Raw genomic sequence first — 24,822 nt, forward strand, 5'->3', positions numbered from 1 at the left:
TCTTTTCCAATGAGTCAACTCTTCACATGAGGTGGCCAAAGTACTGGAGTTTACAAATCAGTACAACAATGGGATATCACTGCACACCTGTGAGAACTGCCGAGCTCCCAGAAAATGACAACACCTGTTCTTGGAGGGTGAGGAACAACAGGAATTCTCTCTGCCTGCTGGTGGAATGAATGTGCAGCCACTTTTTAAGATAGCTTGGCAATTTTTCCCAAAACTAAGCAAGTCTCAACTTGGGATCCAAAAAGTGTGCTTCCAGTATTTAGGCAACTGCTTTGAAAAACTATACCCAAACCAAGGATGGAATTATGCATAACAGCTCTACTCATAATGGCTAAAAACTGGGAGAGATCAGAAAGTTCTTCAACAGATACATGCATAAACAAATTGGGGTACATCCCTGTCAAGGGGAACAGAATACGCCACCCCTAAACATTCTTTGGCATAAGGATTATTTTGACCTGATTAGTTTTTTAAAAACACACTGAAGAATTTCAGAAAACTGAGTATAGTTTGCCCTTTACGAGGGACATTTACGTCTAGAAGGGAAATCTCCATTCCAATGGTGTCTCCCTGTCTGTACCAGGAACACAAAGATGACTAAATTGCTAGAAACTCTCGTCAGTGAAGAAGTCCTGAGTTAAGCTGCATAACAACCACACTCTTGTTTACTGTGCTTTGCATGATAACCTGTCATAACTGGCTTCCTCCATTCCCCAAAGTCTTTTTTGTTTGTTTTTAGCTGAAGATGTATTTTAAGTGATGACTTGGGCCATTTCAGGGAGTTAACTCAGTTTTCCTGGTTATCTCCCATGTATGAATGACGTATGAATGCATTCAAATTCTCTTTGCTTTTCTCCTATTAATCTGTCTTTTATGACCTACAGAATCTCATCCAAGAGCCTAGAAAGGGAGAGGGAAAATTGTTTTTCCTGCCATGCATGTGCAATGGAGCACGACTGGGCAATAGAGGGAAATGAACCATTAACCCATGGAAAGACACAGGTGAGTCTTATGTGCATATTGCTAAGTGAAAGAATCCAGTCTGAAGAAGCCACATGGAGTATGACCCCACTTAGGACATCTAGGAAAGACAAAGCTACACAGATGATAGCAGACCATGGCATGGGGGTCTGAAGGATTATATGTGATACTTCAGGGTAGATACTTGTCACTATTCGATTGTCCAAACCCAAAGATTTGTAAAGCCCAGAGGGTCAATCATAAGCTATTCAGATTTAGTTATTTCGGATGTAGGAGTGTCACAGGGTGGAATACTGCGACATAGAATCTAACTATTTTAGAAATACATGGGAAAAACTGTCAGGGTGGGGGCAAAACGTGCTGACCTGAGTTAACTTTAGAAATGAATGGAATCTATAGACTAAAGGCAAAACAGACTGTACATAAACAGGGGGCTTTATTTTGGGGGTTCTTTCCAGGGTGTAGTAGCTAACAATGCTGAAACTTCTGCACGTGTAATCTGGAAAGGAGCAATACACAGATAAAGGGCAGATGGTGGGAGCCAGGCTCCTCAATTGGGAATCCAAGTTACGATAAACAATAGGAGAGCTTCTACTCTTGTAATCCTGGATCTGAGTGTTCTGGAAGGGTGGTGTAGGGGATGGACTGGCTGGGAAAACACACAGATCTTTACCCTGGGAAGGCCCTGCAGGTGTAGGAACATCACACTCCATGTTTCCGCCTATATGGACAAGAAACAATCAGACCTCCAAAATCAGCCAAAGGCAGCTTTTAGGACCTTCTTGTCCCCAAATAAAGGAGCACGACAGTCTTGAATTACCCCTAAAGTGTCCCAGAATCCAGGCCCAGGGAGTGGAGCCAGGATGGAGGTGCCTGGGCCTCTGACCAACAGCTGGTTGGAAGAAAGGAGACCAGTCCTGAAGACAGGTTTTCCGTGAAGTCTGTGAGCCCGAGTGCCCGGATGGATTCATCCCCACTGGGGACATGGGCGGGGCCTGCAGTGGTTCTGTGTTCTACCTGGGCCATTTTGATGAAGTCACGTCAGCGCCTGGTTCAGAAGTCTCCTGGTGATGTCTCAACCTCTGACACAGCAGCTTGACAAAGGAGCAAGAGAGTGTGCTTCAGAACCTTCCAGAATGAGGGAGAGAGGAGTGAAGTTGAGAGAGAGGGTCCTCAGGAGCTTTTCCTACAAGGGCTGCTGTTGGGAGGGGCTCCGATGGAAAAGCAGAGGCTGGTGGACGACAGGCCCCACCAAGCACCGCCCCCACACGAGGGCCGCCGGGAACCCAGAGGATCTCATTCCTGACTGAGGTACCCTCCTGGAAGAGAGCCGTCCTGGGGCCCTCATGCATCTCCTGGTTTGGGATCAGAGTCAGGGTCGGGGTGGGGGACCCTTCAGCCAGTACATGTCTCCAGGTGACACTCCAGTCATCTGACACATCAAAGGCCACTATGAGAGCATCCTCCCAGGAAGACCTCTGAGAGGTGGCTCTTAGCAAGGCGAAGTGAGCTGGGAGGAGAGGATGCTGTATCTCTTCCCTCCAAGTGTCAGGCTTTGAGGGTTCTAGCTGCTGGACCCCAGCCCTTCCCTTGCTCATTTGACTTTCTCTCCCACCAACTGTCTCCTCGGCCTCCATACTGGGATAAGGGGAAGGTCCTTAAACACATCAGCAGATCAAGGAATTCTCGTTTATCCCCCAGAGGCGCACCTTCTGCCCAAGCCCTGGTCCTTCAGGTGTGCAGAGCCAAGGAGGCATTGTTGGGAGCCCCACAGGAGGGGGGCCACACTGGGCTGGGCTCATTCCATTATTTGATTTTTAACATCTCCTGAGCAGCCAACATAGATTAAGCCCCAGGCCAATCACTGGGGCCAGGGAGACAGAAAACACCCCTCTCCATCATCAGACAAAGGAGTGCCTGGGATGGGAGTGGCAGGGGACCACTGATCCCAGCCTCACCCCTGACCAGAGCCCTGAGCCCTGAGCCAGACCCCTGATCACACCCAGAGCACCCATGCCTGGGGTCCATAACCATGGGGGCATCTCTTCTAAGGAGCACAGGCCCGGGAATGCCACTTCCACCACCTTCCCACAGTCCCAAAGTGCCCAGAAGCCCCACATGTTCTTGTGGACCGGTTGGCACTCTGAATGGGTGGCCAACTGCACCTGCAGGGGAAGCAGAGAAAACAGCAGCCAGTGGTGGAAATGGCCAGAAGACGTCCTCGAGCTCTGGGGGCTGCTATCCTTCTGTCACCAAAGCACCCTTGGGTCTGTTTGCCTTTGCAGCAATAAAACCAATCTAGTGACATCCGGTTGTGTGAAGGAAACTGCAGTGTTTACTGAAAGGCAGCAGATTAGGAGGCCAGAGCAGCTGGTGCTCAAAATACGGCAACTCCCAAACTCCCTGGAGGGTGGAAGGGAGGCACAGGTTTAAAGGCCAGGTGAGGGAGGGGAGTCACAGAGTAGGAGGGTCAGCTTGTGCCCAATTCTGATTGGTTGATGATGAGGTAACAGGGTGGGGTCACAGAGGTGAAGTCATCAGTTCTCAGCCTCTAGTAGCTCCAAGCTCCTGGTCATCAAATAGTTAACTTCTTTCTCTTGGGGGGCTTTTAGCATTTGCAAAACAACTCAGGAGTGTGTGTCAGATACTACTGTGAGGACAGAGGATGTGGGAGAGGGGTCTATCCCAGGAAGGCCCCAAGGGGTCCTGCTTGGATGCACTCCCAGACCCCGTGAGCCCTCCCTCTGGATGTGGATTCTGAGCCAGGGCTGGTGAGGAGCACCAGCCTAGAGCTCCTGTTTGCCTGGTCAGTGATCTTTCCTTCCTCAGATGTGGCCTGGAGTCTTGGAAAGAAATGCTGATTCTATGAGATTGGCTTTTTCCAGTGGTTTCCTTCCCTTTGGTCCTAAAGCAGGAGGTTGAGGCCCAAAGATGACTTGATGCTGCCAGGGATGAGCCAGAGAGGGGAGAAGTCAGACCTGGGGCAGTTTGCTGCCTTCCATCTCAGGAGGTTAAGACCGTCTCACTCACCTTGAACTGGAGTTTCTAGTCATCTGTTTGTGGCAGGAGAAGGTGGGTTAGTGGGGGTTAGATGGGGGTCATTTCAGCACCATGGACATGTCTCTGTGTCAAAGCCTCACACCCAGGTAGCTCTGCTGGGCGGGCTGGATCCCCTTAGAGAGACTGGGCTTGGAGACTGTTAGTTCTCTGTTCCAGCTTCCATGCAAGTGGCCCATCTGGTGGTGCTGAGGCCATGTCCGTGCCATGGACGTGGGCCAGCCCTGGTGTTGATCACCACCGGGTACCAACAGGACTCGTGATGTGAGCCATGCAGTGGAGTTTATAGGAGGATCTCAGCTACAAGGCCCAGGTACGGGACTATGAGCTGCTGCTCCATGCTGCTGCTGCTGCTAAGTCACTTCAGTTGTGTCTGGCTCTGTGTGACCCCACAGACAGCAGCCCACCAGGCTCCCCCATCCCTGGGATTCTCCAGGCAGGAACACTGGAGTGGGTTGCCATTTCCTTCTCCAGTGCATGAAAGTGGAAAGTGAAAATTGAAAATGAAGTTGCTCAGTCATGTCTGACTCTTTGTGATCCCATGGACTGCAGCCCACCAGGCTCCTCCGCCCATGGGATTTTCCCGGCAAGAGTACTGGAGTGGGGTGCCATCGTCTTCTCCACTGCTGCTCCATAATTGTGGCTTATTTTCCAGAAAACTTACTTGTGGGGGCAGTCTTCTCTGTCAACTCAGATTTTCAAAATATCTACTTCGGTTTGCTGTCAACTAATGTAATAGGACAGAACCTGATTTGAGTCTTAATTAGCTAAAGTCTGGTCAATGTCCAAAATGCATGAATGTTGCTGAGGAGGGGGCCGCGTGAGGCCAGACAGGGCTACATGGGAGATCTTGTCCCTGGTGCAGCTCTTGGAGACCCTGGGGGGTCCCCACTGATACTCTTGTTCCTTGGACACCAGCTTGAGTCATGGCTGCCGAGTACCTGGTGCAGAGCCTGGAAACCCCTTGCCCACCAGGGGCGTGGCATGCATGTCTGCAAAATCAGTCCTTGGCTCATTGAACAATAGTGCAAGAACAGCTCCTAGACCCAAGGGAGCAGCCCTGGCACCACCTGCCCTGTCTGCAGGGCATTCTGATTTCTCGGACCTGCTGCTCACAGTTTCCCAGGATCCTCCTCTGGTCACCCCTGCTAGAGTGCCTCTCCTGCAACAGCAAATGCCTCCTGCCTTCCCTTCTCCGTGCTCCAGCCATCCTGCAGCTGAATTTGCTATAACAGAGCACAGAGAACAAGGGCCTGACAAGCACACCAGTGAGACAAGCGGTGGCCTCGCCATGCCCGTCAGGATGTGGTGTGGCTCCTTAGAGCTTCCTGGATGCCTGGGTCAGTTACACACAGGTGTTGCTACCCCTAATTCTCATTCGACAAAATGTTTGACCTCAGTGAGGCTGCACACCTGTGCACCAGGTGACTCAATCTCCTGAGGTTGGCAACTGTGAGGGACAGATGCCATCAGGGCCCTGTGTCTGAGTTAGAGAGGGAGCCAACGCTGCCAACACTGCAGGCTCCTGGGGGCAGGCGTCTCACTCCACTCCCTGGATTGGGGGGAAGTGTGCTTCCAGGGGAGCAGCTCCTATGACAGGCCCTTTATCTGGAAAAGAGAAGCAAAATCAAGTGAAACAAGTTGATGTCTACCATGATGACCTCTTATCCTGAATACTACTTGAGTGTATTTATTAGAAGGTCACTCTTATTTATTAGAGCTTAAAAAATGGGACATCCAGCAGCATGACACAATAGAGGAATGTTCCAGAATCTTTGAAAACCAAGCAAAGGTGCTCATGCAGCAGTGTTCACCGAAAGAAGAATGCAAACACTGTGTTCTCCGCACACAAGTCAAAGGATGTGACAGTTGTGGGCCAAGTCTAGGGGCGGGCCAGGAATCCTGAGGTCAGGCAGCAGTGCCGTCAAGCAGCAGCCTGGTTCCCATGGGTGGCGCCCATCTCCCGCAACCCTAGATGTGCTTCTTGAGAGCAATGAACATAGAAAGGTTATGTTATGTAGCAGACAAAAGAACTCACTCATGGGATTAATGTCTCCAAGACCAATTTGTCCTCCACCCAAAGAGCTAAGCATCTTATTAAACAGGGCCTAACCAAGGACAGAGTCAAACAAAGAACCTGCCACACAATAGGTGCTCAATAAACAAGCACTGAATTAATGTAGCTGCTCATATGTGGAGGCCAAGTAAGGGATCTTGATGCATCTCACTGCCCTTTGTTGACAGGCACTGAAAATGTCAGCCTGCTATCGAGGTCTAAGGTGGTTAATTATAGAATTCAACACATTTATTTTAAAAGGCATTGCAAAAAGAGTCTTGATAAACAACATACAGTGCCTGTCACGTTCATCCTCCTGAAGATTGACTTATGGGCATCGTAGACACTTAACAAGAAACTCGCATCTACTAGATGTCAGTTTTTTGCAGGTGACAGCTAGAAAGCTAGAAATATATCCTAGCTGTGCACATCTATTCACGTGCTCTAGTATGGATAAAACCACCTCTCTGCTGCTGCTGCTAAGTCGCTTCAGTCGTGTCTGACTCTGTGCGACCCCAGAGACGGCTGCCCACCAGGCTCCCATGTCCCTGGGATTCTCCAGGCAAGAACACTGGAGTGGGTTGCCATTTCCTTCTCCAGTGCATGAAGATGAAAAGTGAAAGTGAAGTCGCTCAGTCGTGTCCGGCTCTTCATGACCCCATGGACTGCAGCCTACCAGGCTCCTCCATCCATGGGATTTTCCAGGCAAGAGTACTAGAGTGGGGTGCCATCACCTTCTCTGAACCATCTCTCTAGAGGCAGCAAAACATACAAGACAGAGTTGCCAATTTATTTTCAGAAGTTCATGATCATATGCTGGGGGCAGGAAGAAGCGGAACAAGATTTAAACTATGGTCCTTTATTCTTAGAGATCTCGGTCCCCCATCCACAAGGGACATGCTTGGTTGAAATAATGGCTAATGTGTGTAAAAATGAGAGAGGAAATTTGACCTGCCCTGGAATGTCCAGAGTAGGTGTTTTCCAGCAGCTGAAGCAGGTGTGCATTTGGGAGCATGGTAGAGGTGGGTTCTCCAGCTCAGAGAACCCAGGCTCAGGGCAGGAGGGAGGGAGGTGAGGCTGCTTTCCCAGTGGTCTGCAGTGGACCCTGGTGCCCCCAAGACTTCACTGAGACCCCAGCCACCCACGTGGAGTAAACCTCTCAGGAAGACTCTTCAGATAGGCTCTCAAGACAGCACCAGCCCTTGTCAGCACTCTCCAGGGCCCTTTGAGGAGCTGTAGCTGAAGTAGCTGGTGGTGCCTCCCTGTCCCTCCCCACATGGGTCCTGCGTCTCATTCCCACAGCCTCTGCTTTCTCTGTGGGACAATCTCCCTCTTCCCCACAGGTATCCTCCAAGACAGTGATGCTGGAAAGTCTGGTGCTCAGACCCAGGAGAAACCAGCAGAGAGGTTTTATGGAGGCATCATTGCTGGTCTCCCCAGATGGAAAATGCTCCCCTGGGAGAAAAGGGAACTCCTGTGCACTGTTCATAGTAGTGTAAATTGGTGCAGCCACTGTGGAAAACAGGAGAAAGCTACCTTCAAAAATTGAAATAGACCTACCATATGACCCAGCAATCCCACTTCCGGGTGTATATCCAAAGGAAATGGAATCAGTATCTCAAAGACATGTCTATGTCCCTTGTGCATTGCCACGTTTCCTGAAAAAGTGAAGATAAGGAAACAACCTAAGTGTCCACTGATGGATGAGTAGATAAAGAAAATGCGAGACGTGTGGTGTGTGCATGTATGTGCTGCAGCCCGCCAGGCTTCTCTGCCCATGGGGGTTCTCCCTGCAAGAATGCTGGAGTGAGTTGCCATGCCCTTCTCCAGGGGATCTTCCCAGCCCAGGGACCGCACCCAGGTCTCCTGCATTGCAGGTGGATTCTTTACCATCTGAGCCTCCAGGGAAGCCCCTATATGTATGTGTATAATGAAATACTCAGCTATCTGGAAGGAAGATTTTCTCTACCTTTCTAGATTCTTCTGGTTGGTATGAGAATTAAATTGACATGAGGCAGATTAATAGGAGAGCATCAAAGTTTAATAACATGTATACATGGGAGAGACCCAGGGAAACTGAATAACCCACCAATGCCAAAACCCTCAACTTAAATATTAATACCATCTTCAGCTAAAGATAAAAGAGGGTGTCAGGTAGGGATTTGGGACTTCAGTGGGAATGCAGACAATTCACGTGGAGATGGAAAAGCCCTGCAGAGGCAGTGGGATGAGAGTGGACTCTGGTCTCCAGGCTCTGCTGACTTTCCCCACTACACAAAACCCACGTTCTTGGCAGATTTCTCCAGAGATAGCTCTGTTCCAGGAGCTGTCTCTATATCTAAATTCTATAGGCAGCTAAGAGGGAGGTAAAAATAACAAAACAAAACACTTCCCGAGTCTTTTGTTGTTTTTTAAGTAATCAGCCTAAATGAATCCTCATGCCAGAGAGATGTTTTCGGGTAACAGATTTTGCCCCCTACACAGTCAAGGACTCAGGCCGCTGGCTGGCTGGGCTCTTCACAGACTTACACTTCTAGCCCTGGCACCTCCATTCCCAGGTGCTTTTATCTGATGCTTGGACAGGGGTCTTCCCCAGGCGCCTTCGAGGAGGAGGGGGAAGACTTGAAGGAGCTTTCCCCACTCTGACTTGGTACCCAGTACTTTTTCACTCCAAGCGCACCCCTTCACACCCATCTTGGGTCCCTAGAACCACCAGAGCCTTTTGTTGGGCCTACCCCGCAGTGGGATGACCCCCACATGCTCTATCCCACCTAGCCTCAACAGGTGCACCATTTCCCCGGGGGACAATGGAACAGCTGGAGATGCTTGCATCATTCAACCCAGGAAGTGATTAAAGTTTTCACGGCTCCATTCAGGGCCTGTGGCTTTACTCACCTACTCACACCTCTCAGCTCAGCTCCTGACAGATCGGACCTGCCCTCGTGCCCATAACCAGAGAAAGCTGTCAGTTCGTAAGGGCTTGTGTGATTAGATTAGGCCCACCGGGATCTTATCCTGCCAAGAGTTATTGATCAGTAACTTTAATTCCATCTGCCAAGCCCTTTTGCTCAGTAAGATGACATAATCACAGGAGTGGCAGCGGGGCAGACACCCTGGGAGGCAGCTGCCCACTGAGGTTGCTGTGCTTTGTCTGCTGGGCCTTCGGCAGCTCCTTAGCCCATGTCCCAGCTCTCACACCACCTGGGAACATGCTTGCTCACAGCGTGATCGCGATGACCTGAACAAACAAGTAAATGTCGCGAGCAGTGTTGGGTTGATGGGCTCAGCCAGCAGCCATGCTGCAGGGGCTGTCCAGCTGGGTGAGCCCAGTCCAGCGGTGCCCCATGAAAGCCCCAGTCTCCTGCCAAGCGTCAGATGACCTAGCGCTCCACTCCTCTACTGAACTGAGCGGTTGCTACCTGAGACTCTTAGCGGGATGAGATAGTTTGTGGGCCATCATTTTATACAAAGACTCCAGATGCTTCTCTGTAGAGACTGACACTTCTGTACCCCATATGTCCTGCCTATCCTGGTCAGTCTGCATGAACTGACCTCAGGTTGTACATCAGAGATGCCAGTTTGACAACTGTCCTGTCATGACCATTTGCATCCAGACCACATGTGGGTGATCATGCCAGTGAGCACCTTCCTACTCAGGTGAGCATCTTTCTCCAAAGGTAGGGGTGGTATGAAGGAAAATTTGCTGGTCAAATCCATACCCCTTGTAACATTACTATGTTCCGCCCAGTAGCTCCGTGTATATATTTACCCATGGTTTGATCACCCCTGAATGTTACCAATCTTCTCAGTTGTTACCCATCAGACAGCTAACAAGAACAGCAAATAGATTTAGTTTACCTTTTCCAGGTTAGTAATCATGTTGTCATTGTCCAGGTAGGAGAAAAAAAACAAAACCATACCGATTAGTTTAACAGAGACCAGTGCAGCACGTAGAAAGCAGGAGACACATGCAGGGGGCACCCGAGACAAGAGAAGACACACACGGGAAGCTGACACTGCCAGCAAGGCCACGTGAGCAAAGCACAGGGCTTGGGGCCCCAGAGCTCACATCCTTGGGGAAGCACCGTCACCAGGCTGCAGGGAGGCATCTGGGGCTGGGCCAGAGGAAAGCTACTCAGACTTGGGATGCAGACCTTGGAGAAGGTCCTGCCCAGAGGAAAGGTGGAACTACAGAGGTCCTGGGAAAAAACACAGGACTTCGTCTTCTTGATGTTACAGTGCGTGTGAACTTGGTGTCAGAAAAGCTTTCTCAAAAGGGACTCCAAAAATGCAACAGCCATAAGGTAAAAGATTGTTAAATTGTACTTTGTTAAGATTAAAACTTTAGGTAAAAACTATAGCCCCAAACAGGAATGATGTATTTGCAATATGTTTATCCCATAGAGGATTCACACCCAGAACATCTTTTTAAAAATGCTATAAATCAATTTTTAAAGAGAGAGCCCAATTAAAAGCAATCAAAAGTTTGAATAAGTCCTTCAAAAAAGAACATATCCAAATGGCTAAGAAGCCTCAGAAAGCCAATTCTACTTCATTACTCTTTAGGAAATTCAAATGAATGTCATACACAGCACATACACACACATCAGAATGACTAAAATTAAACAGACTAGATAAAATATTTTAAACCTGGCAAGATAAGCATTGCTGATGGAGTGTGAATTAGTACAATATAACAACTTTGGAAAGAAAACTGCTTGGCAATATCTATACAGCTGAGCATACACACACACCCTATATGACACAGCCTGACAGGGATTATGGCTTATGTCCATAAGAAGATGTGCCAGTAGGAAAAAGCTAAAAAAATCAGAGAATTAGAAAGTTTACATCAGTAATCAAACAGATACATATATTTTGATACAGTCAAACGATAGTAGTACCTAGCAATGATGACAGGAATGGCTGTTATATGAAATAATGCTATAATATGGATGAATTTCACAGACTTAACATGGACTGGAAAAGCTAGATATGAAAAAATACCTAACGTGTGTTTGCACCGATTGGAGGTCCAGGAACCGCAAAGCCCAACAGACTCCAAGTGTGGTAGGTCCACAGGGTGAGGCTCACCGAGAGCACAGAGGGCCTTCCTCTCACCTTGGAAACGGATGTCTGCATGCTGTCCTAGCTGGAGTCCTCCTGCTATCTCCTAACTCTACACCCATCAAGACTCCAGCAGACTACTGCCTCCAAGCAAATAGTAATGGGAAAACTTGGGTCTCGTAATTTCCGTGTTCAAAGAGGAACATGCTTGATCTTATTTATATGGACCAGCCTATTCCTACTTGTTCCAAAATCATAAAAATTTAAGGATGCATCTGTAGTTGCAAACCACATTTGAGATGATGGGCGCTGAGGGTTGCCTGTAAGTACTGATGAATACACGACTAAATGTTGTCAGCAGTTGGATGAAGAGACCACATTGCTGAGACACGCTTTGATTACTTACCTTCCAAAAGTCATTCTTTCTGAACAGCACGTATTTCTGCGGATGCAGAATTTAGTAAATCATGCAATATAAAGGAAAATGAATAAGCTTAAAGGTGTTAATTGCACTAAGATATTCATTCTGGATTGTTGTTTATTCTATCCAATATAATCCCCCTGGACTCCCCATAAAATTAATTTTGAGTGGATTTTAGTTGATTTTCCACCCCACTTCGAAGAACAGCTGTGTCCTCTAATACCTCATTGCTGAGAAAGAGCAGAAAGTCTGAATGCTATAAATACTGAAGACTCAGCATGTTCATTAAGGGTGAATGAGTGTGTGCGGGTCTTGGAGTTAACCAAACGCTCAAGAAGCAACGACAGAAGCAAGCCTTGAGCTTACTTGTCCACAGACTGCGCAACACGATCTAGTGACTAATGACTTTCTGCCCTCTGCTGGCTCCAGCTGGAATCCCTCGTTTAGGTATATTCCAGGAAAAAGACTTCAGGATAGAATGTTTATGGATTTTTCCTCTTAAACAGAAACAAGCAAAAACAAAATAAAAATATGACCATTCTTAATGTACATCCTTAGTCAAATAATCAAAGAGCAAGAAGCATTCTGATCCCATACGAGATGTCAGATCTACATTGTTTTGCCCTTCACGTCGTTTGAAGTCATATGAATCCAGGGCTCATGATTGACAGGAGCTCATAATGGCATCTTAGGTGGCCATGACCTCCTCATGCCAGTGTGCCCCACGCAGAGGAACTCTATTCAAAGTCAGAGGAAAAAGAACAGAGAGTCTGCCTGCCTCTCTGCTCCATGGCGCTGCCTCTCTCTCCGAACCTACATCTGTGTGTGTGTGTGACACTACATCTGTGTGTGTGGCTGTACCTACATCTGCGTGTGTGACTATACCTACATCTGTGTGTGTGGCTGTACCTGCAACTATGTGTGGCTGCACCTACACCCGTGTGTGTGACTGTGTGTGGCTGCTCCTACATCCGTGTGTGTGATTGTGTGTGGCTGCTCCTACATCCGTGTGCGTGACTGTGTGTGGCTGCTCCTACATCCGTGTGCGTGACTGTGTGTGGCTGCTCCTACATCCGTGTGCGTGACTGTGTGTGGCTGCTCCTACATCCGTGTGTGTGACTGTGTGTGGCCACTCCTACATCCGCATGTGTGATTGTGTGTACAGATGTGTGTTTGCATGCCTGCCTGTCTGGGTGTCTGCCTCACTTTTCTGTTAGTTTGCCTGTGCCTCTCTGCCCATAATCCTGCCTGCCTCTCTGTATTGTCCATATAGCTTTCTGTCTCTTGTTGGTGTGTCTGTTAACGCGTCCATCCTTCTGATTCTCTCTCTTTGTCCATCTATCAGGCTGTGTGTTTTCTGGCCTGCCACTTTATCTGTCTCTATCTTTTTCTCCCTCACTGAATCCTCCACGTGTGTGCAATGCATATACTGATAAAAGCCCCTCTTTGATGGGCAGGGCACGTAGACTGGAACCCTTTCCTTGTCAACTTGTTCCTCCAGAGCCATGGACTCCTCTGAGCCCAAACCCACCAGGCCCTACCCCTCACCTGCTCCCACAGGCAGCCCATGGCCTGAGCTCTAGCCCCACAGACTCAGCATGTCCGCACTGTGACTGTGAGGATCCTTCACGCTGGCACTGGGAGCTGCTCTTTGGCACTACCGTGTAATACGGCACATACTGTCGTGTGTGTGTGAGTTTAGTGCACGTGTGTTTGTGGACATTTCAGGTGTCTGTTTGTGTGTATGTCTGGGTCTATGTGAATGTGGTTATGTGTGTGTGTTGGTAGGAGGCCTCGTCACCCTTTCAAGTATTTTCCAGGTAGTCAGTTCACAAAGAAAAGTTGTCCCTGTCTGCAGAAACAGCTCCCATCTTGGCCGAGGCACCCCACACCACACGTTCCACACGTGCTGTGGGCCCTCCCCATGGAGCCTGCGGGCAGTGAGGAGAGGCCAGAGGTCTCGGAGGTACACTGCTGTGCATGCAGGAATAGGCCATGAATGGCCTCCTGGGAGTGTGCGGTACACTGCCTGGGCAGCAGCACTGCTCCTAAGCCCAACCTGGGCCTGCCCTGACCCAGGGCTGTGCTGTCCAAGCTCCCACCTCAGTAGACAACAAGAACAATCCCAGCCTCAACTCTGAAGAAGCACTGACCCTGGAAGGGAAAGGAAGCGTCTTTCCACATCATTTCTCGTGTGCCAGAAACAGGTTTCAGGGAGGGGCTGTGGCTGGCAGGTCACTCAGGGGGCATGGAGCCAGGATCCAGGTGACTGGCCCACTCTTCATACAGCCAAGCCTTCTACCTGCTAGAGCAGGCTTCATGCAGGCTTCCCGCGGGCCTATCAGGGCCAGGGAGCCCAGGCCACCAGACCCAAAGCCCAGGGGACTCTAAAGTCTTGCCCAGGTACAGAAAGGCAAGAGGCTGAGGGAACCAGGGAGGTGCTAACTTCAATCGTCCAGGTCGACGATGACAGTGGCCTGGACAGTGGGTGGAGGCAGTGGGATGGAGAAATGCATTGGGACTCAAAACAAATTCTAAAGATTTAAAAGGTCAGGGTGTTGCACCAGAGTAAAGTGGGGCGGGGGCAGGGGGCATCCAAAACAGTGCAGAGATCTGACTTGAGCAGTGAGAGGCCAGTGCCCTCCTGCTTGTCCTTGAACCTCAGCTTCCTCATCTGTAAAGTGCTGTTGAAAGTCTGCATTCCAACCATCTTTGGAGTCACTTATCACTGAGTTCTCTCGTGTGTATGTGTGATATGTATACTGATAAACTGCTGCTTATTTTTCCCTTGTTCCTCTTTTATTAGTCCAATTTGCAAGATACAAGCTGAAGAATGTGGGAAGATAGACGGGAAAACCATCTTTTTCCTCTCCTACATCAGAGAGGGGCTACCTTGGCTTGGCACCTCTGTAGGGAACACCAGGCCACCTAATCTCACACTCAGGAAGGGTTATAACTGTGTGAGAGCCAGGGCGGGTGGTCAACTCACAAACCTCTGGGGCTTCATCTCCCAGGCAGAAAAACAGCGGTTCTCAGGGTAAGGCAACCTGACAGCTTAACATCACCTGGGAACTTGTTAGAAATACACATCTAGGGACTGCCAAGGGCCAGATGGATCAGAACTCACAGTGGTATGAGCTTAAAGAAGTTCTGGGAGATTCTGATATAGCCCACACATGGCCCTCCAGTTAAGAATAGTTTTGCATTTTTTAATAATGGTGGGGTGAGGGGGAGCAGGGAGTGGAGTCAAAGAGTAATAGTCTGTGCCATGTGAAAAATACATGGAATTCAGATATCAGTGCCCATAAATGAGACCTTATTTGAACAGTAATAATAATGGCTTTGCTCTCAGGCTAACAGAGCCATGCTGCCCCCAGTGACCTCGTAGCCACAAGCCTACAGTATACATATTCTCTTGGACCTCTGCAGGAGAAGTGTCCCTGCCCTGCCCCACAGCAGCAAGCCTGTCTCCAAACCACTGGGCCTGCAGGGCTAGAAGCCAGGCCTGCACGCCCACCAGGGCTCGGGGAATGTACCTGGATGAGAAGCATGTACAGCTCTGTGTTCTCACCTCTAATGAAAAGTGACCATCCTCTTCTTTTACAGATGGAGGCAATTCTGCCACCTGCAGAATGGTGGGGGTGGGGGATGTGGGGAGGTAGGGGTGGGGTTCTTTGCTGGTGACTTTCTGGAACCCCTGACAGTGAGGCTGTGCTCACCTCCAGGAAGCTGGCATCAACAGTTAGTGAGGAAACAGGGTTACTGCGTGCATGTTCAGTCGGTAATTCATATCCGACTCTTTGCGACTCCACGGACTGTAGCCCACCAGGCTCCTCTATCCATTGGATTCTCCAGGTAAGAATGCTGGAGTGGGTTGCCATGCCCTCCTCCAGGGGATCTTCCCAACCTAGGGACTGAGCCTGCGTCTCATTGGCAGGTGGGTCTTTACCACTAGCACTACCTGGGAAGCCTGTAGTTATTAATATCCCACAAATTTTTTTGTTTGTACTTTGTTAACTGTTCTGCATGAGGATGGGTTCCTTGGCAACCATAGGTTGTTCCATTTTGTGCACTTCTGAAAAGGATACCACCACACAAACTGTGCAAGCCTGCAGGCACCTCGCAATTGGGCCAACATGGAGGAGCCCTCCTGGACCTACTCCTCAGCCAGCTCCATGGCAAGGCCCCGGGGCCCTCCCAGGACAGGTCAAGAACAACTTCCCGTGGTTCTTTTACATCTTGTGGGAGCAGCCCAAGCTGAGCATCTACAGGGAGCCAGGCACTGGTTACGCTGGGTGCTGGGGCTCCATCGTGAACAAGAGAGGACCAGAGCTCCTGCTCTGGAGAGGCTGTGGGGCAATGCTGCAAGGCCATCACGGAGGGCTGAGGAAGGCTGAGGTCTGGAAAAGGAGGTCAGGCCCTGCATGGGGCCCTGTGTGGTCTTCCCCACCCCAGCCAAATTCTTCCTTTTACTTCTTCCTATGCTCTCACTCCAGGGGCCTTTGCTGGTGCTGACCCCACTTTGGGAAGCCCCTTCCCATATACCTGGGAAACCTCTACTCATCCTTCAGAGCTCAGAGGAAATGCCTCTTCCTTGGACCCATTGGTCCCTCCAACAAGGCCTCCCCGGCTTCGTCCTTGGGGCCTGAGCATCCCTCTCACTCGGGCCCCGTGGCAGCGGCTGCGGCAGAGGTATGTCTGTGCATCACCGGACGCCTGTACTGGGGTGAGCCCAGCGCCCTGCTGCTGGGTCGTTGCCCAGTGGACCTCAACTGCTCCTTCTCTGGAGAATCATTCAGGTTAACAGGAGCCACTTGGGCCCGAAAGTGCTGAGAGGCTGTGCCTCCCCGTGCGGAGGGGCCACAGTTCACACGCCTGAACCCAGGGTCAGGTGGCTGGCCCTCAGCTGCTCCCACATCTGCCCTTAAGTTCCTCTCCTGCTTCTACTGCTTCCTTCGCCAACCCCCCAGGCCGCCCCGCCCCCTGCCACTGAGTCACGTGCACATGGATCTATTGCGCGCTCACACCACTGAATGTCTGTCCCCTGACTCCCGAGAGGGATGTCAGGAGCTGGGCCTATCCTGCTTCCTCCCAGGGCTCCAATACCTGGCACACAGTGGCAATTCATAAATGCTGTCGGAGGAATAGATGGGGCTCCCGTTTCTCACGCAGGGAAACTGAGGCCCAAAGACGGCCGATCATAAACAAAGGCAGAAGGCCTTTGAGACCCCAGCCCAGCCTTGGGCAAGGATGACTCCTCCTGTGCTGTCTCAGCAGCACTGACAAGAGGGGGCCCACGGCCCTCAGTTGACTCAGACTCCCTGGAGTGCCAAGCTCTCCACCCTCCCTGCACTCAGACTGAACTGCTCTCTTCCCAGCTTGGCTGGTGGCTGGCCTCTGCCCACGCGGGGTCAGGGAGAAGGTGGGAGCGGGGGCAGCAGGCTGGTGAGACCTGAAGGCCCCTCTCTGGCTGGGAAGCCCACAGGACCCACCCTCCGCCCACCCATCTTCCATCAGATGAACACACAGTGAGCGCATCTTACCCTGCTCCTGGCACTAGGCCCTCAGCTGTGGGTTGAGACACACCATCCCTGCCCACAGGGAGCCTCTGCAGGGGGCCAGGGAGGATAGGGAGGTGAGTCTAGGGGAAGGGTGAGGGGTGAGGGGAAGGGCGGTCCAGGCAAAGGGACCTTGTGCAGGCCCTGGAGTGGGGACAAGAACGCGCTCTCAAGGGACTACAGGGAGGCAGGGCGCCTGGAGCAGAGGGGGATGAGGAGGGCAGGATGAAGGCAGGTTGGACCGACAGGACCTAGTGCGGAAGGAAGCCGGGGAGGGCTCACAGGCCGTGGGCGAAAGGCTGGACTCTGGTTTGGAGACCACTCTGGTCCTGGTGGAGTGGCCTGTGGGAGGGGGAGGGGGGTCCTTTGAGGACACTGCTGTGACCTTGACTCCTTGGCACTGAAGGGAAACCCATTTCCAACTTCCTCCCGAGTCGCATGCCCCCTCAACAGAAGGTGGACTTGGGGAGACCCTCTGGCCAGCCTGTCGGTCCTGACTAGGAGGCATCGGTGTCCAGTGACCAGACACAAAGGCCACATGGGGCGCTGGGGCTTGAGCCCTAGCTCTGACCCCAGATCAGATAACTACCCTCCCGCTGCCCTTGGGCAACACCCTCAATGACCCTGAACTGTCCTCCTCCAGGACAGTAAGCCTGTCCTATGATCTCAGATTTTCCCCACCCCTCCCCTGACCCATTTTTACCTATTTTAGGGAAGATTCCAAGGTGGACTCATTTCATCTTCTGGGAGGTGGGAAACAGTAGAGGCAGCTAGTGGGCACGGCCACATATGGATGGGGGCCTGAGGACTTGTGTTCCAACCCGAGGGCACGGTTTCAAGGCTCTTGCTGATTTAACAGGCTCTCTCTTTCACTCTCCAACCAATCTGCAAGCTGGCCACTGTTGGGAACGCCCTTCTCCACCGATGGGGAGACTGAGGCCAGAGGGGGAAAGGAAGCCACTTTCGACTGGTGATCAAGCGTGCGGCCTGGGGTTGGACTGAGTTGGGGCTGGCCTGAGGGACTCCTGAGCTCCAGCTGGAGCTGGGTTCTCCTGCCCGGAGGCCTGGCCTGGTGGTGCTTTGGCGAGAGCTCTCGGGGGTGGGAGTGGGGGGCGGTTGACAGGGAAGGCCACGACTGGCTTAAATTCTGGCATTGGGACCCCAGGGGAAGCTCCAGGGCCAGAGGAGGAGAGCACCCGCCCCCTTCATTAAGCCAATTGCCTCGGGGTCCAACCCACCGGAACACGGGCCAAAAAGCCCCTTGCCCCACCCGGCTCCCTCTCCAGCGGCCCGGAATCATCGCGTGGATCTTCACTGATACAGAGGGGTCTCCAGTCAGGGAAAGTTTGGGCAAAAGGAAGGATTCTTTCCTTGGGGGCTTCTTCCAACAGAGACCCTCGAGGCGACGATATCCTTAGCCCAGAACAGACCAACGCGTCCACACTGCAGCTGCACGAGCCTGCCCTCTGCGACCCTGCTGCCCCCACTTCAACCCCCCTCAGCTCCCTCACACCGGTGGGAGCCAAGTCCGCTTCATTCTGGGGGCTCAGCACCCATCAGCCCTGCCCTCGCCAAACCCTTGCAGGAGAAAGGGAGAGGGAGGCCCAGGGCCCAGCTGTGGCGGCTGCCTGGCACACTTGGGCCAGGTCACAGCCTGAGGAGCACGCAGGGGTCTGCAAGGAGGCCGCTTCTGTCCTCTCTGTCCTCCTCCATCAGCCTCTGGGGAGCCCCCCGCAGGTCACGGGGTGTTGGGTGGGGGTGGGGGCAACACAAGGGGCCGTGCGCAGCACACCCAGCAGGGCCTTTCAACACGCATCTGCACACGGCGCCGCTCCAGGAGGCTGAGCTGAGCGCAGTGCGGTCTAGACTCGTGGCGACATCTCCAGACACTCTGTGTGTTGAAAATAACGTGAAAATTCTCCTCGTTTCACCATTTAAAATATATTTGACGTCGATTTGCCCTTTGCAGGGGCCTCCTTCCCACCAGGTCCACGGCCCGCACTGGGGCCCTCTGGGGGCAGGGACTGGGCGGCACAGCACCAGCAGGTACGGCAGGCAGGGGCCGTGTTCTGAGAAGCACACCTGGGCCTGACCGGACAGGAGCGGTCCACAGACACACACACCGCCCTCGGCAGGCAGGCGCAGCTCTGCTGCCAGAGCCTGGCACACACACGCACGTATGTTTGTGGACAGATGCACACAGGCCTCCTAACAGGCAGTCATGCGCAGACGCTCACCTTTGGAGGCGGCACACTCACATACTCGTGTGGCTGTCACCTTGCGCCAACGTGCACAGAAGCCTCACCCTGTCGCCCGTGCCCCTTCCATGCCCATGTGGAGAGTCGGGGCAGAGGGCTGGTGGGACCACAGCTGGGGCCTGTCAGTACTGTGTGCCCAGCCCTGCACCTGGAAACACAGGAACCAACAAACAGACAAACAGACCCATGGGTAGACACACACGGAGTATCACACACAGACGCCACCTGCCCGGCTGCACACACACGTGGCGATGGCCATGGGCACACATCTGCAGGACACTCCCATGCACAGACTCGAGCACTTCCAGGAAAAGCTGTCACTGGACACACTTCACTGGCACATGGATGAGATGACTCAACGTGGGAATTCACGCCTCGGCTCTCACACACTTGGCTCCAGGCCCCTCCCCACGTAAGCAGCTTGCTTTCTCAGGAGAGAGGGCGCCTCGGGCAGCTCCAGCCCCCACACCACCAGGCCCAGGCTGCCAGGAAGCTTCCTGGAAATACCACTGCCAGGGGGCGGGGGCAGAGCAAGTTTGTACCCCGACCTGTACAGCACACAGGCCACATGTGACCTACACCTGTGTGCCCACAGACTCCCACTCAACACACGTGCTCTGCACACACAGCACATGGCACACTGAACACTCAGTGAGTTCACACACTCCATACCCCACACACAGGCACACACGCCCCAGGGACCACCTGATCCTGTCTCTGCACACACAGCTCCTCCATCTGCCCTCCCGCTTCAAGGGCACTAAAGAGGGAGACTATTTTGGTCTTTAGCACAAGCAATAAATAAATAAATAAATAAACACAGAGGAGGCAAAAAGCAGATAGTGGAGTTTGAAAACACAGCATCTGCCTTTGGTGAGGGATGAAAGGCAGCTCGGAGTGGCCCTCCTGCAGAGTCTGTGGCCTGAGCCATCCAGTGTGAGCCTAGGAGGTGGACAGGCCTGAGAGGAGGGGCCCCAGGCCACTCGAGACAGCTGGGGCCTGGGTGGGGTGAGTGGAGGGCTGGCCCGGCAGGCCTGTGTGCCAGCCCAAGCGACCAGGGCCATCTGCTACCCTCATGGCTCCCACGGGCACTCCACATCCCCCCCAGGACTAAGGCTGAAGAAGCCCGGAGCTCAGGCCTGGGAAGGAGAGAGGCCCATCCGGTAGATCTTGAGCGGACAAGCAGCCTCCACCTGCCTCGGATTGACCCTTTTGACTGTTCCTGACTGAAAGTTAGGGTGTGGTCTGAGGCCAGGGCAGGGCTGTCTGGCTGGGAATGGACAGTCTGTGCTGGGACCCGCATGGCCCCTGACCTTGGGGCAAGCCTCCAGCTGCCTTGGGGTTGGAGGAGGGGAGGGGCCGGAGTCCTAGCACCTCCTGGTCGTGAGTTGTCCCACAGCACCTGGGCAGGTAGGCTGGGGAGATGCCAGCTCTCTAATGACTGAACAGCCCAGTCATATGTGAGCACAGTGCTCTCAGCAGTCCCGGGAAAGCCCCAGGCTCCATCCTGAGGCCTGTCCCCTGCCACCTGCTTTCTCCATCAAGAACAAGCCTGTGCTGGGCAGCTCTTGGGCTGGCAGAGCCAAAAGCCAGTGACAAACAAAGAACCCAAGCCTATACCTGACCCAGAGGTGTGTGCTGACAAGCTCACCTTTCCTAGGACACTCCTGTGTGTTTAGCATCAGGGCACAGCCCGGCTGGGCCCTGCCTGGGCACACCTGCACTGCTCGCCTTGGGAGGGTGGGGTGCCAGGTCAGCCCAACCTCTGCAGACAGAGGAGTATGATGGAGTTGGGGGCTGTGGAGAGGATGCTTGAATCCAGTAAAAACGGTGACAACTGGAGCCAAACTCCCAGGGTCTCTAAGGCACGACTCATGCTGGGGCCCCGTGGGGATGGGGCTGAAACACTTCCTTGGAGTTGGGGAACCCAGCTCTCCTTTCCATGGAGCCATCCACCCCCACAGTTCTGGGGAAGGTCTCTGGGCAGAAAAGGAGAGAGAAGCAAACAGGAGAACCCAGCAGGTCAGGGTGGGGGACGGTGGGCGGCAGGTCCCATCCCGGCCCTGAGACACGCCTCGCAGGAGGCACAGAGTCAAACTTGAAAGCTCTTCCCAGACTCTTCCTGGCTCTTACCCCGACCCCAGCAACACTGGAAAGCTTCCATTAGGATCATTAACATGGTCTTGGTATTGCCATCACAAATGAAATCCAATTCACTTTGTGAGCATAAAGAATGGGGGTGACCCCCACGACTACCCTGCAGGCTGCACCATCAGGCACATGTGCCGTCTTCATGGAAGAGAGGCCTGCCCAGCATCGGGAACTTGCTGGAAACTCCACTCAGCTACTTGTATCCTAGCAGACTAACAGAATTCTAACTGTCCTTTCTCCCCCCAACAAATTATAAAAATCAATCACATATTAATTTTTTTTTTTTTGTAAACAGTCTTACTCAAACTAAGATTGAGAAAGCCAAAACTGGTGTTTCTCCCCAAGGTAAAAACCAGTGAGGCACCCTACTGCCTGCTGGCCTTCACCCACAGAGGTCAGGGGACTGGTCAGCCATCTCTGGACAGGCTGCAGCTCCCTCCTCAGGCAGAAGGCCCTGGCTCCTGCAGCCCAGTGCCCGGAGGCCACCTCCCCACCCCTGGGCCTTCCCCAGCTCCGGAGGCAGCACAAGCCACCCACTCTCCCGCCAACATTCCCAGGCGTTATAAAGAAACATAAAACATCTAAAACGCTACTGAGTCTGCAACCAGGGCCCAAGCCCATCCTGCTCAGGCCCAGAGCCCTCGAGGCACTCAGGCCTCTCCTTGGCGGGGCAGATGCTGCACCTCGGCCGACCGACGGCAGCTCAGATCTCAGACTCCCGTCTATAAGGCCGCTGCTCAAGGGCTGTGCCGGCCTGCGGCCTGTCAAAGTCACGCCTGGCCTGGGGGCCGAGGCTGTCCTGCTCTCCATCCGCCTCGTCCTCCTCGTCGCGGCTCAGGAAGGCCAGCTCATTCTCGTAGCAGAAGGAGTTGGTGCTTGGCAGCAGGAACTTGTTTTCCACTAGGTCCTTGGCACTGCAGCGGGGTGTAGATGGCACCTCGTACGTCTTGTGGAAATGCGAGTAGTCGATCTTGTACTGGTTCTTCTCCTCAAAGAGGACAGGCTCAAAGCGGTGGCCCCACAGGATCTCGTTGGCCAGGTAGGAGCTGCGGGCCTGCGTGGTCATGGCCGTGGCCTCCACCATGCCCTCCAGGATGACCACGATCTCGAAGTCATCCGTTTCCAGGTCCTGCCGGCTGATGCCAAACAGAGGGCTGGCCTCGTCGATCTCGTGCAGGATGGTGATGGGAGACACCAGGAAGATGCGGTCCAGGCCCTTGTCAAAGCCGACATCAATGTCGATCTGGTCCAGCGGGATGTACTCGCCCTCCTCGGTGACGCGGGGCTTGATGAGCTGGGCCCGCACGTGGGCCTCCACGATATGGCTCTTGCGGAGGTTGCCCACACGCCACATGAGGCAGAGCTTGCCGTCGCGCAGCGCCACCACCGCGTTGTGGCTGAACAGCAGCGTCTGCGCGCGCTTCTTGGGCCGCGCCATCTTGGCCATGATGGCGCCAATCATGAAGGAGTCGATAATGCAGCCCACGATGGACTGCGCCACCACCATGAACACCGCCACCGGGCACTCCTCGGTCACGCAGCGCAGCCCGTAGCCAATGGTGGTCTGCGTCTCAATGGAGAAGAGGAAGGCCGCCATGAAGCCGTGCACCTGCAGCACGCATGGCGTGCGGCCATGGGCCTCGGCAGGCTCCAGATCCCCATGGGCCACCGCAATGACCCAGAAGATGACCCCGAACAGCAACCAGGAGGCGAGGAAGGCCAGCGAGAAGATGAGCAGCATGTAGCGCCAGCGGATGTCCACGCACGTGGTGAACATGTCCGCCAGGTAGCGCTGCGACTTCTCATCCATGTTGGCGAACTCGATGTTGCACTGGCCGTTCTTCTTGACGAAGCGATTCCGGCACCTGCGCCGCGTGTGCACCTTGCCATTGCCGAAGCCGTTGGCGCCCGACATGGTGACCAGGTGCAGCCCGTCCTCCTCTGAAGACACGATGCTGTAGGGGTTTGTGCGGCCGGACGCAGTCATCCAGGAGGTGGGGGCAGCGGGACCCTGCTTGACCCCAGACTGGCTCAGGGTTGGGCAGCTCCTGCAACAGAGAGGATGGCAGGGCTGATGATGGTGCTGGCGCAGTAGCTGCCCTCTAACCTCCACACCTCCCGTCCCAGCCATGCTTGCGGAGACCCAGACTCACCCACAACCAGCTCCTGGTCCTCCCTCCCATCTTAGCCAGCTCCTCGCCTGCTTCCATCCTCCCAGCTTCCAGACAAGAACCCTGGGTTCTTCCTTTTCCTACCAAGGGCTCTGCTTTCCAATATATTCAGGATTCAGGATCCAGCTCCTTCTTTTACCCTCTCAGCCGGAGTCCTTGAAATCACCTACGAAGACCAGCATGAAAGCCACCATGCTGGCCTTCCTGCTCGGTGCCAGTGCCCACAGCAGCCACTGGGAGTCAGTCCATCTCGTCTCCAGCCTTGCCCTTGCTCGCCCCCGGGCCCACATGGACACCCTCCTCTGAGCCCTGGCTTTGATGCCTCGGGGGCATCTCCCAGGGCCTCCCTGCACCTGAGAAAACCCCCCAGAACCCCACTCGAACCCCACACATCCCTCCCTCACCCCATAGCACTAGTGACCACAACAAGAGCTTGCTCGGCGCTGCACAAGCCGTCCCACCACAAGACCACCAGCTCCCTGAGTACAGGGGTTTGCTGTTGTTCACGGTCGTTTGACTCTGGGGGCCTGGGCCTGATGGACACCCAAGGCTGGACCCACCACCCTCCTGACACTCACACCTCCCCCAGGTGCCTATTCTCACTGCCCATAAGCGAGGCCTGTGGCCTCCCCATCACCAAAGGTGGCTAGAAGGGGGCCCACGAGTCAGCCTCCAGAGGGGTCACTGACCTCAGCCTGGGGACCTCCGCCACCCCTGCCATCCTCAGCCCTAAATAAGAGCATGTGGGGAGCACTCAGAAGAGTCCTCATCCTCAGCCCACTCAGCACAGCACGTGGCTGGCACACACACTCGCACGCTGGGTGGTCCCAGGCCACACCCCACGGCACTGTTCCCACAGCCAGACAAATCCCATTCTCACTGCTGGGGGCAAGCATCCAGGCCCCAGATGCGCGGGTAGCCACCCCTCCCCATGGCCCTGCTGGTTCTGGGGCAGCATCTGTAGACGGGAGATCCCAACTCCACTTGGCCCCATGGGTGGGCAATGAGGCCATGTGGCTGTCCATGTCAGGCACCAAGCAGGAACGGCGTGGCAGGGCACTATTGGGCTCCATGCCTCCCCAACTCCAAATCA

The 24,822-nt window shown here is 53.4% G+C and overlaps 1 protein-coding gene across 2 annotated transcripts in view; it reads right to left on the bottom strand.

Moving 5' to 3' along the window:
* Positions 1 to 19,071: 19,071 nt before the first annotated feature.
* Positions 19,072 to 24,822, bottom strand: part of KCNJ12 (potassium inwardly rectifying channel subfamily J member 12) — a 37,117-nt gene continuing 31,366 nt past the window's right edge. For both annotated transcript variants that reach the window (XM_040245754.1, XM_040245755.1), the window contains exon 3: positions 19,072 to 23,606. In XM_040245754.1, the coding sequence (XP_040101688.1) occupies positions 22,262 to 23,545 (1,284 nt within the window). In that variant the 5' untranslated portion in view covers positions 23,546 to 23,606 and the 3' untranslated portion in view covers positions 19,072 to 22,261. The remainder of the gene's footprint in view (positions 23,607 to 24,822) is intronic.

This window comes from Oryx dammah, unplaced genomic scaffold (genome assembly GCF_014754425.2).
Source record: "Oryx dammah isolate SB20612 unplaced genomic scaffold, SCBI_Odam_1.1 HiC_scaffold_8, whole genome shotgun sequence".
Classification (NCBI taxonomy): Eukaryota; Metazoa; Chordata; class Mammalia; order Artiodactyla; family Bovidae; genus Oryx; species Oryx dammah.